Genomic DNA, 16,462 nt, shown 5'->3' on the forward strand with positions numbered 1-16,462 from the left:
ACGTTGCAGAAGTAATCTAGTCTGACACTACTTTAACTTCCATGGCTCAACAATATGGAATTCTGGAAATTGTAATTTGTTGTGACACCCAGAGCTCTCTGAAAGAGAAGGCTAAATTTCTCACAAAACTACAGTCTCCAGAATTCTATAGCATTGAGCCAGGTTAGTTAAAGCGATGTCAAACTAGATTATTTCTGCAGTGCAGATGCAGCCTTAGTCTGTTGAGTAATGAATCAAAGTGACAATGGGCATTCCTGGGCCAGTTTTTGCTATTTCATGGAACGTGTTCCTATCAGCTGTCTTTCAGTGTTGCAAAGGAAAGATTTTGTTCGAAGGTATTAATGAGGTTTACCTAGCACAATGGCCAATCCTCCCAGTCTCCAGGAAAGGTCGTGGTCAGTATTAAAAAAAAATCACTCTTCTTTAGGGATGCTGACATTTTAAAGTTCCCCAGAAAGTCATTTTCTGTCCTATATTTTTATAATCCCTTCCATCCTATCCTGTGTGGTTTTCTCCTTCACGGATATGGCCACTGCATTAGAAATATGTGAATATGGTTTCTGGAACATTACTTTTCTATGAAAATTAGAGACAGAGTGCATCCATGTTGTTGTTGTTGTTGTTAGGCCACACATTTTTCACCATTCAGAAATCCAATTACATGAGATTGCAGAGACAATTTAAAAACGTTATAAATGCTTTGTTTTAGCTTTTGAAAGCTACTTATGAATAGTGACAAAAGAAACCCTGAGCAAATTCACTTGTGACCTGATAGATCTTGAACAAAATCTATTAAAGCTTTTCTGTTCATTAGTCAATTATTTGCGAAGCATATTCTATTCCATTTTTAAAGAAGCTATATAAAACTAATGGACATCACTTAGCCAGTGTTAAACACTTTCAAGTTTAATTGATTTTAGTGGAGAAACATCAAGGCCATGCTTAACTCTTGCACTGAGTTCTGTGAGATTGAAAAATGCTTAACTTTAGCTTAATCATACCTAACGCTAATTCTTAGGCATTATAATGATAACTTCCCTTATGACATTTTCCTTCAAAACCTTATAATAACTTTTACAATGGGAATTACGTGTCTGTGTGCACCCTCAAGTTGGCTGTTGACTTATGGCAAACCCATAAATAGGGTTTTCTTAGGCCAGGATTATTTCTAATGCCAGGAGGTGGTTTTGCCATTGCCTTCCTCTACAGCACCTACAGCACAGTTGGTGGTCTCCTATCCAAAAACAAACCAGGGTTGACCCTGCTTAGCTTCCAATATCAAAAAGAATCCAGTGACTTCAGGATATTTAGGCCCAAAGGGAACAATACACGTATAATAAAATTTAGGACATTTACGAAAAATGGAGGACCATAAATGTACTACATTTTGGGCTAAATTTTATCCTACAATTGTTCTATATTTTGGTCTAAATTTTGTCCTACATTTTGTCCCAGTTTTTAGTAGAGAATTATGGCAACCCTATCTCAAAGGTGCTGCAAGCTTTCTCTACAGACTAACACAGCTATATCTTTGCATTCTACCACTGAGGTGTATTTGGAAAACTATGTGCATCTCTCAGTGTTTTGCATAGGGGATTTCACCTTCTGGAAATTAGTCCATTAGATGATTGATGCATTCAGGGTTGTCATTAAGGTTGTGTGGGAGGTATGGACCACACCAGGTGACACCCTAAGTGAGGTGACACCACTGCTCCACAAACATCTGTTTTCTGGGAGAATCGGGCTGTGGTGTTCACCTGTATCCCTTTAAAATGCTGACAAGGTGGTGTGAATGAGGCAAGGCTCATGAGGAGAAAGGAGAGGCCCCAGGTTTTTTTTAAAAAATTAAATCTTGAATTTTAAAATATTTAATTTAAATTTCAAAAATTATTTCAAAAGTTTCTTTCAAAACATTACATCTTATCAAATTTTCACTTTAAGCACATGAAATTATATACATGTATAGGGTGCCCTTCCCTTATGCAGAATCCGTTCTGGATCCCCCTGCGTAAGTGAAATTCCACGGATGTTTAAGCCCCATTTAAAACAATGGGGCTTGTGCATGCAACGTGGCATGGCACATGCACCATGGGTACATGCACTATTGTCTTTTATGGTGAGCAGCTTTCATTTGGGCCTTGCTGGATCCTGGCTATTTGTCATAATTCAATTGCTGTCCTGTTCAGGCAGAGTTCCTTTCCTACAAAGGCTTAACTATGTTCTTTTATGAGAAGGGGAATGTTCTCTCTCTCTCTCTCTCTCTCTCTCTCTCTCTCTGTGTGTGTGTGTGTGTACATATATATATAAACAAACACAAAAATGTCCGGATGTATATGAGGTGTTTCTACTCATGAGAATATGGAGCAAAGAGAGTGCATGTACACCTTGTTTAAAACTCCTTAGCATAGAGAAAGAGGGTGTTGATCTTATTATTAAATTGCAGGCAAACTATATTGGATGTGTCATTTCAATTTCACATGCATATCTGTTATATAGGGTTCAATTCCCCGCTTGAGCATAAAAACCCACTGGGTAACCTTGGGCAAGTCACACACTCTCAGCCTCAGAGGATGGGAATGGCAACCCCTCTGAAGAAACTTGCCAAGAAAACCCTATGATAAGTTCTCCTATGGGTTGGCATAAGTCAAAAATGACTTGGAAGCACACAACAACAACAACTATCTGTTATATACAGATGTGTGCTAGTCAGACATTGACAGACAAATGTTCTTGCTTCCTCCATCTTCTATATTCTCTTTACTTATATACAGGCAACATTCTAATTTTTAAATTTAAGCTTTATTATTCATTTCAATTTTACTCTGTTTTCTTAGGCATGTAATAATTAATAAACATGTAGAATTATTCTACTCAGTTCCAACTCTATAGCCGCTTACTAGTTACATTATTTTGAGGCATCAGAATAGCAAGTCTGTAAGTTGTTTTATAGGATGGCATATTTAAAGTACAGCTTAGCTCTCAGTAGAGTTGAACTCTGATGATGACTTCCTAGAGGACACTCTTCAAATGTAATATACACATATACACATACACTTTTCTTCCTTTATCCCTGTAGTAAATTGCTATTGCTCAAGAATTTTCCTTATCTGGTGAAGGTATTAGATGCTGGTCCCAGGGTTCTTCCACTTAAAGCTTTAGACCCTCAAATGGTGCTACAGGAAGGGCAGGATTCTCAGCTTTGCTAAGTGATTTAGGGGAAAAGCAAACTTTATGGTTTATCAACATTCATTTTAAGAAGCTCAGCATTTTGGTGCTGTCTTCAAGCCTGAACGTCAGATCTGAACCTTGGTGGAAAGCCATATTTCTGCAAAGGAGATGAGGGTAGGGTCTCTTGGGATTTCTGACAGAGCCATTGCTTTTCTAAAGCTCTCTAAGAGCACATGACCTCTTAAGCATATCTTGTTTCTACCCAGCAGAATAATGAAATATGATTGGTCTCCAAGCACTTATTGCCTGTCTTTTTATCAGTGTCTCTGTCACTGTTATGCTCGCACACTTTTCTTAGCTATTTTTGTGTTTGACTCCTTTCCTGGTGAAGAACCCCAGCTGTTGTCCTTCTGAAAAATACTAACAGCAAGGCTGCCTCTGACTGGCTTAAGGAAGGATATAGAAACATTGGCTACATTTCTGTACCTCTAAAGATCATGGAGAGAGAGCTCCCTGAAGAAGAAATTCAACAGACCCTCTGTCTTCCCTGGGACACTGCCAAGGTCACAGATGATGAAGAGAAGCAGTTTTGTCAGTGAGTAATAATATATCATTTTGCAAAGTTCTTTCATAATTTCTACATGATCCTTTATGGTATAATCGGTATGAGCTATATGGAAGTACAGGAAATGACATTTGGCCCTTTGACATTTTATGTAACTGCTGATAACTACAAGTAGAGATAATATTCTCATGCTCCTACTGAGCAGATGACTGTATATCTATGCAGGATGCAAATTCTCTTTCTCTCTGTGGAGATATATATATATATATATATATATATGCATGCACACACACACATGCACACACAGAGTTAACTGTGAAGAAAAGTAAAGTTAGGTAGTATTAATTTTTTGCAGTATCAACACTTGTATAGCAGTGTGATTAATTTTTTTTTACTTTATCAGTTATAATCACTCTCTCTCTCTCTCTCTCTCTCTCTCTCTCTTCGTTATTTATTAGTCTACAAGCAACTTGCAGACAATATAAATTGGTATTGTAACAGAATATAAAGGATACTGTCTGTACTTTTTAAATATCCAGGATAGATACATGATGGAGCCAGCATGGTGTGGTGGTTTGAGCATTGGCTCTGGAGACTAGGGTTCAAATACCACGATGGCCTTGGGCAAGTCATACTCTCTCAGCCTCAGAGGAAGGCAAAGGCAAACCCCCTCTGAACAAATCTTGCCAAGAAAACCTTGGTGATAGGTTTGCCTTATGGATCCCATAAATTGGAAACAACTTGAAGGCACACAACAATAATAGATGAATGACATGTAATGCAAAACCGGAGCTGGAAAGTCAGAAAGGTGACAGCGCAATAGTATTTGAATGTCAAGTTTTTCTTATATTTTCTTATATTTTAATTGTGTTTTTAAAAAGATGCAATTCTACTAAAAAAAAAAAAGAAATTGCTGATTCATCATTCAAATGGTTTAAATACGGAATATGGCACTGTATGTATTTGCTCCACACATGCACACACATACCCTGATGTTTGTTTTTTAAATCAAAGCATCAGACATGAATGGAAGTGTTTTAAATAAAAAGAGCAATTTTAATAGAGGGGATGGAACAGATTTGTTCCCATTTTGCTAAAAGTACTATTCACAAGAACTGTGGCATTTTTCTTCGTTGCCAGCAGAAGTGCAAAGAAATAAGAGAGAGAGACTAATTAAATGACTTGTAGACTGAATTTAAAAAATAAAATAAAATCGATCCTCACCTTTATTTATATAACTTTTCTTATCATCATTGGTATATAGTGGCATCCTAATCAGTGGGCCAACGAATCTTCTCTAGGTTTTATTCCAGACTTTAAAGGAGCTAAAAATAAAATTAAAAAATAAAAAATAAAAATAAAGGTGCTGTCCAAGTGCTAAAATTATTCTGGGGATAGCCAGGACTCCAGGTATGTCCTTTAAAGTCTCTTCTCACTGACATGGAAGCCAACACCATCTGTTGCTTATAATTTGTTAATTTTTAAAATCCCATCCCATCCAAGGAACTCAGGGCTAAAGCTTGGAACCCTCCCCCCCCTTTGTTTTTTTGTTTTTTACTACATGGTGTAGTCCAAAAAAGTAACATTTTCAAGCTTTGAAAAAGGCAGCATATATGGTTTCCCACAGCTGTATTTTCACAACAAATTATATTACGGTAGCTTAAGAAAGAGTGACTGGCCCAAAGTCACCCATTCTAGGATCTTTGTCACTGATTTAAACCCGACTTGTCCTCTCCTAAGCCAGTCATTTTTCCCATAACACCATCATCTGCTGAGATGGTATGACACTCACGTTCCCCCCCTCCCATTTAAGACCTTCTGCTGCACTGCTTTCCCTTATCTGTTCTTCTAGAATTGGATTTTAAATGAATGCCACAACCACATCTTCATCCTTAACCTTTCTCCCCACTTGTCAGGAGTTTTTCACAAACCTCCTCAGAAGCCAGGCTTTCTGCAATGCCACCTAAGTTCACACTGCCTTTTGGATGTCGTTCTTGTCAGGCAGCAGTTGCATAGAGGAAATAAAAAATGGAATTTTTAAAGTTGCTTTGCCACTTGTTCAGCAGTTCCATTGACAAGGAAGACACTAGAAAAGTTACAACTCATAAGATCTTCCAGCTCATTTGTCCAGAAAAGGAACTTTTGCAAACTTGGCTAAAGCATCAGATTCTTTGATAACCAAAGGTACATCTCCATTGGGAGCATTCCTGTTCTCATGCAGTATTTCATTACTGTTGTTGTTGACTGCCCTCGAGTCAACCTATGAATGAGACATCTCCAAGGCCCCCTCTCCTCCTCTGCTCTGCTCTGATCCTGCAGGCTCAGGCCCATGGTCTCCTTGAATCAGTCTAACCACCTGGCATGTGGCCATCCTCTCTTTCTACTGCCCTCTACCTTTCCAAGCATCATTGCCTTTTCCAGTGATTCATTTCCCATCATGATATGGCCAAAGTATGTCAGCCTCCCTCTTCCAGGGAGAGTTTGGGCTTGAATCAATTTGTTTGTCTTGGCCATCCACTTTTCTCCATCTCAAATGAGTTGATTTTTCTTCTATTGACTTTCTTTACTCTCCAGCTCTCACATCTGTACGTGGTGATGGAGAATATGATGGCTTGGACAATCCTCACTTTAATGTTCAGAGATATATCTTTACACATTAAAATCTTGTCCAGTTCTTGTCTAGTTCTTTCACACAGCTGTCCTTCCCAATCGTAGTCTTTTCTAATTTCATGACTACAGTTCATTTTTATCAATATTTGATCTCAGGTATGGGAATAATTAACTATTTAATAGTTAATTAACAATTAACTGTCTTTAACTATTTTGATTTTCTCATTATCTAGGATGAATTATCAGAGATCTTTCATTGTTTTCTTGAGGTTCAGCATTAAACTTTCTTCCTTGATCTTGTTCAGAAATTGCTGAAGGGGCATCCAGTCCAGTCCCCTCAAATACAATAATACACAATCAAAGTACTCCTGACAGATGGCCATCTGGCCTCTGTTTAAAAACCTCCAAAGAAGGAGACACCACCACACTCCAGGGCAGCATATTCCGCTATCAAACAGCTCTTACTATCAGGAAGTTCTCCCTAATATTTTGGTGGAGTCTGTTTTCCTGTTATTTGAACCCATTGCTCCTGAAGCAGTAGAAAACAAGGTTGCTTCATATTCAATATGACATATTTTCTAATATTTAAACATGCTTATCATGTCAGCCCTTAATCTTCTGTTCCCAGACTAAACATGCCCAGCTCTCTAAGCCACCTGTCATAGGGCATGGTCTAGAAACCATTTTGGTCCTCTTCCTCTGGACATGCTCCAGCTTGTCAACATCCTTCTTGAATTGTGGTGCCCAGAACTGGACACAATATTCTAGGTGAAATCTGACAAGAGCAGAATAGAGTGGTACTATTGCTTCCTTCGATCTAGACACTACACTCCTACTGATGCAGTCTAGAATTGCATTGACCTTTTTAGCTACCACATTCTGCTGTTGGTTCATGTTCAGGTTTTGGTCTACTAAGAATCGTAGATCTCTTTCACATGTTCCATTTTCAATTAAGTGTCAATCATCCTACATCTGTGTGTTTCATTTTTTTTCTGTCTAAGTGTAGTACTTTGCATTTCTCCCTGCTGAAATTCATTTTGTAAGTTTTCACCCAGCTTTTGAATTCATTTTGAATTCTGATCCTGTCCTTTGGAGGTATTAGCTACCCCTTCCAATTTGGTGTCATCTGCAAATATGGTAATGCCCTCTATTGCATCATCCAGATCGTTGATAAAGATGTTGAGGTTAAAGATGCTAGATAGTGAACCCAGGACAGAACTCTGTGAGACCCCGATAGTCACTGCTCTCCAGGATGACAAGGAAAAATTGTTGAGCACTCTGTGGGTTCTACCAGTCAACCAAAGACAAATCCATATAACAGTCATATTGTCTAGCCCACATTTTACTAACTTATTTGCAAATCTATCCTGTGTCCATCCCTTGGTATTCCAAGATGTTACATTCTGGGACCCTAAGAAAGACGATTGGAAACTCGGAGAGAGTTATCTAGGGTGATAGGATCCAGGAGTGTTTCTTTTCCCCAGCAGAAGTCTTGTGATTGCTTCTTTCAGAGGTATTAGAGCAAAATCCACTTTCAAAAAAAACCCAAACCAATAAATATTCACAGCCTTCACCACCCAGTTAGCCAAGCCTCCTTTGGCAGTTGTTATGAACCAGGATAGATGTGGATTTAACACATAAGTGATTGATATCACTTCAGAAGCTTCTCCATATCATAATGTTCTTGTCCATTACCCCAGGCATCCCTGTTGGACTGCAATTCATATCAGCTGTGGCCAGCATAACCAGTGGTGAGGGTTCACAGGAGTTTTCGTCCAATAATATCTGCAAGATCTCATATTCCACATCTTTGTTAAGCAGTGGCAAGTAATTCTAATATGGAGATGATATCCAAGTTGTGGAACTCCCTTCTATGGAAGATTTAATTGGTTTCCTCCCTATTTAGACAGTCTTTGTTTTTTTAACTCATTATACCAGATGAAGCTTTTAATGGAAGTATTGCGTTTATATTTTATTATGTTTCAAATATGATTTTTAAAATTATTCTTAACTTGTACTTTTTAATAGAATTGTGGTTTAATTTCTTTTAACTTTTGTATTAGTAGTTTTTAGTTGTACTTTGTTTTACATGGTTTTAAGCTGCCTTAAATCCTGTGCAGGGAGAAAGTTGAGGTATTAATAAAACATAATAAAAATAGAAGGAGGGTCCTAAATTTACAGTGAGAATAAACAGACTTGATTTCCTTTGTCTCCCAGCCATGTGTTGACAATTCTTACCTTTTCTGAAGTCATTCCAGATTGTATGCCTCAGTTAGAGGATGCTGAATTTAAAAATCTATTGTCTTAAGGCTGAGTGTGTGTTGTTTATCTATTTAGTATGTATTTAATATATTTGATTTGTAAATTGCCTTTCTCCCAAAATGAGAGTGCTTATCAGCCCAGAGGGAGAACAAAGGGAAATAATTCTTTGTTAGAACATTTTAAAAAAGCTGAGAATAAAGCAGTGGGAGGGGAATCAACATGAGAACTGAATAGGAGAAAGGATGATTAACCATTTTTCTTGTATTATTATTAGTAAAACCAACCATGTGGTTTTGGATTGCAGTTCCCAGAATCTGCCAACCACCTGGGATCTATAGTCCAAAATGTAGTTTATTCCAAACTCTAATTTTCCTAACAGGGCAGACAGCAGCTTGTGACTATTTTCTACAGAACAATGTCCTGTGTCTCTATAACAGCAAGCTGAAAATGTTTCTTCAAAATAAAACTAAACAAAACAGAGCAAAGCAAAACTGGAGAGTGATTGCTTTGTGCATATCTGTAGTCATGTCTAGGCTAGCCCTGAAGTGAAACAGAATATACAATTTTAATTTTCAGCTGACTTGCTTTAATGACCTTTCATTTCTCTTCTATATACTTCACCATTTCTTTTATTAGATATGAAGGCTACAAGTAAGACAACAACAAAACCTGGAGTTTTTCAGGGAAAGGATAGTGGTAAAATACTGATCCAAAGCCCATTAGAGTTCTCTTGTGGCATTTCCCACAATTCTTGACAAGCCCTAGGATTTGATGTTGTGCGATGCAGCCAGCCTGGAAGTTGCAGTGCACTTAGATTGCTTTCTTCATTTGTCCAGCATACGCTAAAAAGTCCCTTTGAAGACAGTGATTACATTTTTGACCTTTTAGAGCTTGCTCTCAGAGTAAAGATTTTTATCTCACATTACAGATAATTGCTGACTGAATTTAATGCAATCCTCCCAGAGAGCAGGAACTGAAGAGCTAGGGATGTCTGCGATTTAATAGATCATTTATCTTGACTAGGAAGGCAGTGGTGGTAACTTGAGCCCTCTCCCTATCCAAATGCCCCTCACCATTTCCTCCCTACTGGCTGCATCTATTGCTTCATACTTATTTCTCACCAACTTCTCTAGAAGACAGTAATCCTGTTGGTTGGTAGTTAACCTTTTCCCACTGGAGCAAGAACATTTACATTATTTGAATTGTGGATCCCCCATAAGATTCCAACATCTTCTGTTTTCTCTGAATGGGGTCAGTCTATTGACAACCAGGGAATGACAGCTCTGCATTCCCGTTGCTCAAATTTGAATACTTTTTTTGTTTTTGTTTTTACATCTGTGCTGGTTTTAATGCTACAGAATGTCTACATTATAGGTTTAATTCTGTGTGCATTATAAAACAAAATATGTCTCTGTGGGACCATGTTCTCCCATTGTAGTGCTAAAAATTTAATAGCATAACTCCAACATTTCAAAGCTCCCGTTTTTGAAAAGCATCTGGATAAGCGTGGCTGGGGTCTGGGATGCATGCGGGTTGCACTCGCCTGGCCACGGCTGTGTATGAGAACACTCGTGTTTGACTTTTTAATCCCATGTCTTTCCTGGTGGGATTTATGGGTGCGATAATCTCCAAAATCAAATTGCTTCAATGGCTCAATTTGTGACTTTTATACGTTTGAGACCAAGTTGCTGACATCATTCACTTCAAGCAGCAGGCAAGACCCACCCCCTGCCTCCTTTATTTCCTTTTAAAGTTGGCTCCTAGATTTGAAACTCTACTTGAGACATGACTTGAAAGTATCTTGTGAGGACCTGAGGCTCAACTTGAGACATGAAGGTAGAAATATGAGACTTGACTTGAGACTTGAGTAAAAGACTTGAATACATCACTGAGGATTCCTATCAATATCTGTCAGAATCAATGTGGTGTTGTGGTTTGAGGTTTGGACTAGGATTCCGGGAGACCAGGATTTGACTCCCTGCTCAACTATGGAAACCTATTGAGTGGCCTTGGACAAATCACACTCTCTCAACATACTTACACAAATAGCACAAAGTAGTTACAGAATCCACATGCTGTATAATGTGAAGAGCAGTGGGTGAGAAAAGTGTGGTTCTGGCACTGAATTTGGGCTTAAAAGTTGTTTCTGCATCTGTTGTTGTTGTTGCTGTTGTTTGCCTTCACGTCTCTAAATTACCCTTTAATATCCAAAAAAGGTGAGTGAATTAGTTCAGTTTTTAAAATAAGCAATATGGCTGCATTTTCAGAACAAAGTATTAGCTAGCCCCTTGGGCTTGTCACAGTTGTCTACCTGGTGCAGAACTCTATACTAATTCATCCATCTCTCACTCTCATTCTCTTCTTCTGATTTTTGAAATCCTAGCTTGATTTTAATTTTTTTATTTAGAGTTTTGGTTGTAGTTGTTTTTGGTGTATGTGTCACTCTTTTTATCAGCAGGTTTTCCCCCCCATAAATATTTCAAATAAGTTATCTGCATCTGTGGTTGTTTGCAGAAGATGTCAGCCTCAGTGACAGCTGAATACAGAACAAAGGTGCTGTTGGGTTTGTACTTTGTATTCAGAAAACTTATCAAGCCAGAACTGATTGCCTTCACAAAGAAATTGATATACAACAGCCCTGAACTGTAGAAATGTGTACTTAAATAGTTTTTAATCCCCACCCTTCCTGAGTACATAAAACACTGCATGTATGTTAGAGGATAAGATTTAAAATAATCTAACTTCACATCTGCCTGCTTCTACTTTGAAATCATCATCAGAAGCCCTTTTTCAATCCTAGATTGTTATTTGGGAGATGGCCTTTTCAGTGGTTGTACCCTGACTTTGGAATAGTCTTTCAGAAAGGCTTGCCTACTGGCAATTCTGATGTTTTTTCCAGTGTTGAACCAAGCCTGTTTAATTTTATCATACTTTAGCTATTTAACTTCTGTTGATATCTTTTATTTAAATGCTGCATATGTGTGTGTGTATCTGTTGTATTCAGCATATTTCAATGTATTCATTGTATTATGACATTTTAAAAACACCAGTGGACTACTAAAGTTCATTTTGTGTGGGTCTGCCCTTGAGAATGGCATTGGGAGAATGGGAACCATGTATCATGGAGACTCAGGAGATGGAATACCCTCCAACTGCCCACATTTTGGTAGGGATAGTCCTGATTAATCTATGAATTCCACACTGGAGTTTTTTTTTTGTAAACTTCCAACAGAGGAAGGTGCCTGTTAACTTACTAGGTCGGAATCCCTTTAACAAATGTTGCTGCTGGTTGCTAAACAGAGAGAATCTACTTCTGCACTTTGGGATAGAGAGAGCTGCAAAACAGTCTTTTTTCAGTGATACACCACATCCTGTTCCCAGTGCTACAGATTCTGTACTACTGACTAAAGGACCATGGATATAACTGAAAACAAAACAAGGTGGATAAAATAATAGTTTACAGTGACAGTTTTCAAAGGCAGGTATGTGAATCTATCCTAAAATTTGTATTGTGGAAAATTGAGATTTTAAATTACAGTGGACCTCTGGTATTCACTGGGTTATGGTTTCAATCAGTGGATGCTCAAGCCACAGTAAATACAGTGGTGCAGCAGCTGCATCTCTTATATAAAATCACAAAGTCAAGGGTTTATTTTGGAATACACAGAGAGAGAGGGGGGGGGAGGGAGGGAGAGGGAGAGTAATATTTTCAAGTGCTGGGTGGTTGATTCTATGGAGAACCATCTACATCTGAAAAGCTATGCAGCATCTCTGTTGGTCCAAGGCCCTCATGACAGCTCTGCCTAGCAGTACAGTGCAAAACCTAACCATTCCAGAAAAGGCAGACTTCTTTGTTGTGTGCCCCTTCTCCCTGCCCAGGTATCTTGGATGTCAGCAGCTAGCCCTACCAGTCTCTCTTTAGTTGGTGGGAGGGGATCAGTGTAGCTTTAAGTCTTCTCATGATCTGCATTAATATGGTCCTCCAGATGTTGTTGGACTGCAACTCCCAGCAGTCCTCACCAGTTCCGATGTTGCTGAGAGCTGCTAGGAGCTGCAATCCAACAGCACTTGGAGAACCATACAATTCCCTTCCATATGCTCCCCTCATTCAGGTGCACTGATATTTAAGTTTATCGCACAGCATTCTGGCAATGTTCTGGGTACTAAATGAGAACGGAACAGAACACACTTTATTGTATGCCCGGGTTCCCATCCAGATCCCATTTGGTGCTCAAAGTGTGTTCTGATTGGCTAGGACAATTTCCTGCCCTCCCATTCTAGAATGTCTACAATCTCTACTGTTCCTCAACGGGAGGGTGCCACAAGTAGTGTTAAAATGTAATTATATTTTTATTCATTTAATACTTTTTTTACAGAGATAAAGAATGATCAGGATATAAACATCTCCATAGCATGTTTTTGGATGGAAAAATTTTCCCCCATGTACACTGAGCACCTAATAGACAAGAGAGAAGCCAGGAAAAGGGAGCAACTCTCAGGGCAAGGAGGTTTTTGTGTGTGTGTGACAGGGAGGGATGCTTCTGTTTGTGTGTACGCATGTGCGCACATGTGTGTCAGGCAGACAGGCAGGCAGAGAGGGATGTCTCTGCCTGTGTGAATTTCCCTGCAGCCTCCTGCTTTCCAAACTTTCTGAGTCACAGCCCTTCTCTCCCTCTGACTTCGGTGCCTTGGACCAGCCCCCTCCAAAAGCAGAGTGGGCAAGGTTCCCCCAAAAAACAGAGGTGTCCCCTGGCCGGCTCTCTTCCTCCTCCTCTTTTTCCTCCTCGGCAACCATGAATCCTTCCCTTTGGCTCCATCTTGCCTTTCTCTCCCTGCCTGTCTTCCTTTATGGACAGCTCCAGTGAGCCAGGGTGTGTGTGTGTGTGTCAGACCCATGAAGTGATAAGATCATAGAGTGATGACATCACTTACTTCCATGGGACTAAAATCCTTGCTAGAACAGTATACATGTGCAAAAAAAAAAAAAAAAGAACTGCTTGGGAACGACCTCGGTTACAGTAATGGAAACACAATATATACAGTGCTATAAAATGTGTTCTCATATCGTTACCATTACGTTACAAAATACAGAATGCAGTAACACCCATTCCCATATCGTTTCTCCATGGAACATTACAGGGACTCTATGGGAATATTACAGGTACTGGTGCGATAAACTTATATGTGTCAAACGGTTTCAGATTATGAGCTTCTCTTCTACTTGTGTAGGGGATTCAGCTAAGCACATTGGTGCATGAGTTTTCCTGTGCGGATTACAGTGGAAATGTGAGAGCAGAAGTGTGATACACACACACGTGTGTGCACACACAGAGACATTAGCTAGTGCTTCTCATGTCACCTAAGGCCACTCTCAGAGGCTCCCGTTTCTTTTCTTTCAACGTTCTCTCTCTGATTTATTTCTTGACATATTTTCTTCCGACATATTCTTCAAAGCACACTGTATTTATGGGTGTGCTTTTGAAAGTAACTGGCTCAATGTTGAAATGAACTGCTTTAGCAGTACACCCCCACAGTTGTTGAAAACTGAGGTTTAGTTTCATTGGTGATGTTATGTAAGTCTTATTTCCATGCTGAATGTACAAAACATGCTTTTTAAAAAGATATGTCTCTTTAACCAAAGACCAAAGACCTCCTCATGATTTGTATTAACATGGCCAAAGTACATCCCCATGCAACTGCTGTTGCTAAGGAAAGCAATATTTTAAAATGTATTTTATACCAACTTTAATTGGAGCTTTTGAATGCTCTCAGGTATGTATTTTAAAGATTAAAGAAGTCTGTCTGATGTGTTCACAAAGAAAGTTATAGCTAAATTAACTTGAGCATTGTTCTTATAAAAACATCTCTGTGTTCCTCTCTACCATAATTTATCATTAATGGTTTATATAATCTGTATATACCTGTCTGATGTTTGCATCATAATGTTGTGCACTCCAAACAAGTAAGAAAATGAAAAAGAAGAAGAAGGCTCTTTTGCTGCATGACTGTACCAGATGAACATCATACTTCTATCATCTTTAGTCATTGACCACACTGGCTGTGTGCCATAAATTCCCAGTTTTGCTTTAATGTCTCTCCTCCATAGCACCAATATTCTGTATAGCTCAGCGCACCTTTTGACTCTTAGCCACACTGAGGTATTCCATTGCCAACACTATATTTAATGTGACTTTTCTTAAACGGTGACCATAGGTCTTCCAGATGTTGATGGATTACTACTACCTAGTTCTGATGGGAAAAGGAGTTCAACAATATCTGAAGGCTCACACCCTGTTTCTGAGCAATGAACTTGGAGAGTGGACGCCATTCTGTATTTTCTTAAAATTTGAGATGCATGTGTGTATATTACCTGCACACATATAATATATATAGAGAGACAGAAGTTGTCTACAATCCACAAAGTGGATTATTATTAATCTATATTTGTATGAATAAATATGAGAGCTTCTGGTAGCCAACTGTTGAAACATTAGGTTGCATCCATTTTGCATCTGGTCTCCACTAATAGAAGAAGGAAGTGATTTTGATATTTCCCCCTGATTCTGAAGTAGTGTTTACCACTTGCTGAGCTTCTCAGACCTCTGAAACCTTCTAGAGCAGATTTTAAAAGGCACAGAGGGTAGAGAGAATTAACAAGATTGCCATTCTACTTCCGTTAGCAGAGGGTTCTATTGGATCACAAGCCCTTCTGGGAACAGGATGGCAATTCTGGATGATGTTCACTGGTATGCTCCATATTGCATTATATGTGCCTAGCTAGACACCAAGATATCAGCTGTTTGCTTTAAATTTTTAATAACCAACATATATCTTTCTTTGGGAACACCAGCTGTTCATTTGAGGGGACCTGGATATTCAAGGGTTTTATAGTTTTAGTAGCTGCCCAGCTACAATATTAGTTACATGATTGCATTCTACTGTGATATATGTCTTTTTTAATGCTTTAATTCAGCAGTAATGTTTGTTTGGTGCATCATTTATTTATTATTTAAATCATTTATATGCAGCCATTCATCTTATCAGGATTTCAAGGTGGTGGTTTTCTAATATTTAAATAGATAACACATTCCATAAGAAAACCCCAGCTCTTATTCCATGACAGCTACATTTACACCAGAGGCTTTAATTAAAGCCTTTAGGAAAGTCTTAAGCATGAGCTAGTTCCACGGTTGATAGCCAACTTATCAAGGGAAGTAATAGTGCCACTCTATTCTGCTCTGGTCAAGTGCCACCTGGAATATTGTGTCCAGTTCTGGGCACCACAATTTAAAAAGGACATTGAGAAACTGGAGCGTGTCCAAAAGAGGGTGACTAAAATGGTGAAGGGCCTTGAAACCATGCCTTATGAGGAACAACTTAGGGAGCTGGGGATGTTTAGCCTGGAGAAGAGAAGGTTAAGGGGTGATATGATAGCCCTGTTTAAATACTTGAAGGGATGTCATATTGAGGAGGGAGCAAGCTTGTTTTCTGCTGCTCCAGAAAACAGGACCCGGCGCAATGGATGCAAGCTACAGGAAAAGAGATTCCATCTCACCATTAGGAAGAACTTCCTGACAGTACGGGCTGTTCGACAGTGGAACACACTTCCTCGGAGTGTAGTGGAGTCTCCTTCCTTAGAGGGATGCTTTGATTTAGAATTCCTGCATGGCAGGGGGTTGGACTGGATGGCCCTTTCAGTCTCTTCCAACTCTATGATTCTGTGATTCTAGTGGTTTGAGCATTGGACTATGACTCTGGAGACCAGCATTCAAATCCCAAATCAGTCATGGAAACTCACTGAGTGACTTTGGGCAGGTCGCACTCCCTTAGCCTCAGAGGAAGGCAAAGGTAAATCCC

General features: G+C 39.1%; 1 protein-coding gene across 2 annotated transcripts in view; it reads left to right on the plus strand.

Annotated features, from left to right (window-relative positions):
- Positions 1 to 3,636: 3,636 nt before the first annotated feature.
- Positions 3,637 to 16,462, plus strand: part of FRMPD4 (FERM and PDZ domain containing 4) — a 370,005-nt gene continuing 357,179 nt past the window's right edge. For both annotated transcript variants that reach the window (XM_089511611.1, XM_089511613.1), the window contains exon 1: positions 3,637 to 3,763. In XM_089511611.1, coding sequence (XP_089367737.1) covers positions 3,666 to 3,763 — 98 coding nt within the window. In that variant the 5' untranslated portion in view covers positions 3,637 to 3,665. The remainder of the gene's footprint in view (positions 3,764 to 16,462) is intronic.

This window comes from Sceloporus occidentalis, unplaced genomic scaffold (assembly GCF_023333645.1).
Source record: "Sceloporus occidentalis isolate IW3139 unplaced genomic scaffold, rSceOcc1.0.p SCAF_2, whole genome shotgun sequence".
Classification (NCBI taxonomy): domain Eukaryota; kingdom Metazoa; phylum Chordata; class Lepidosauria; order Squamata; family Phrynosomatidae; genus Sceloporus; species Sceloporus occidentalis.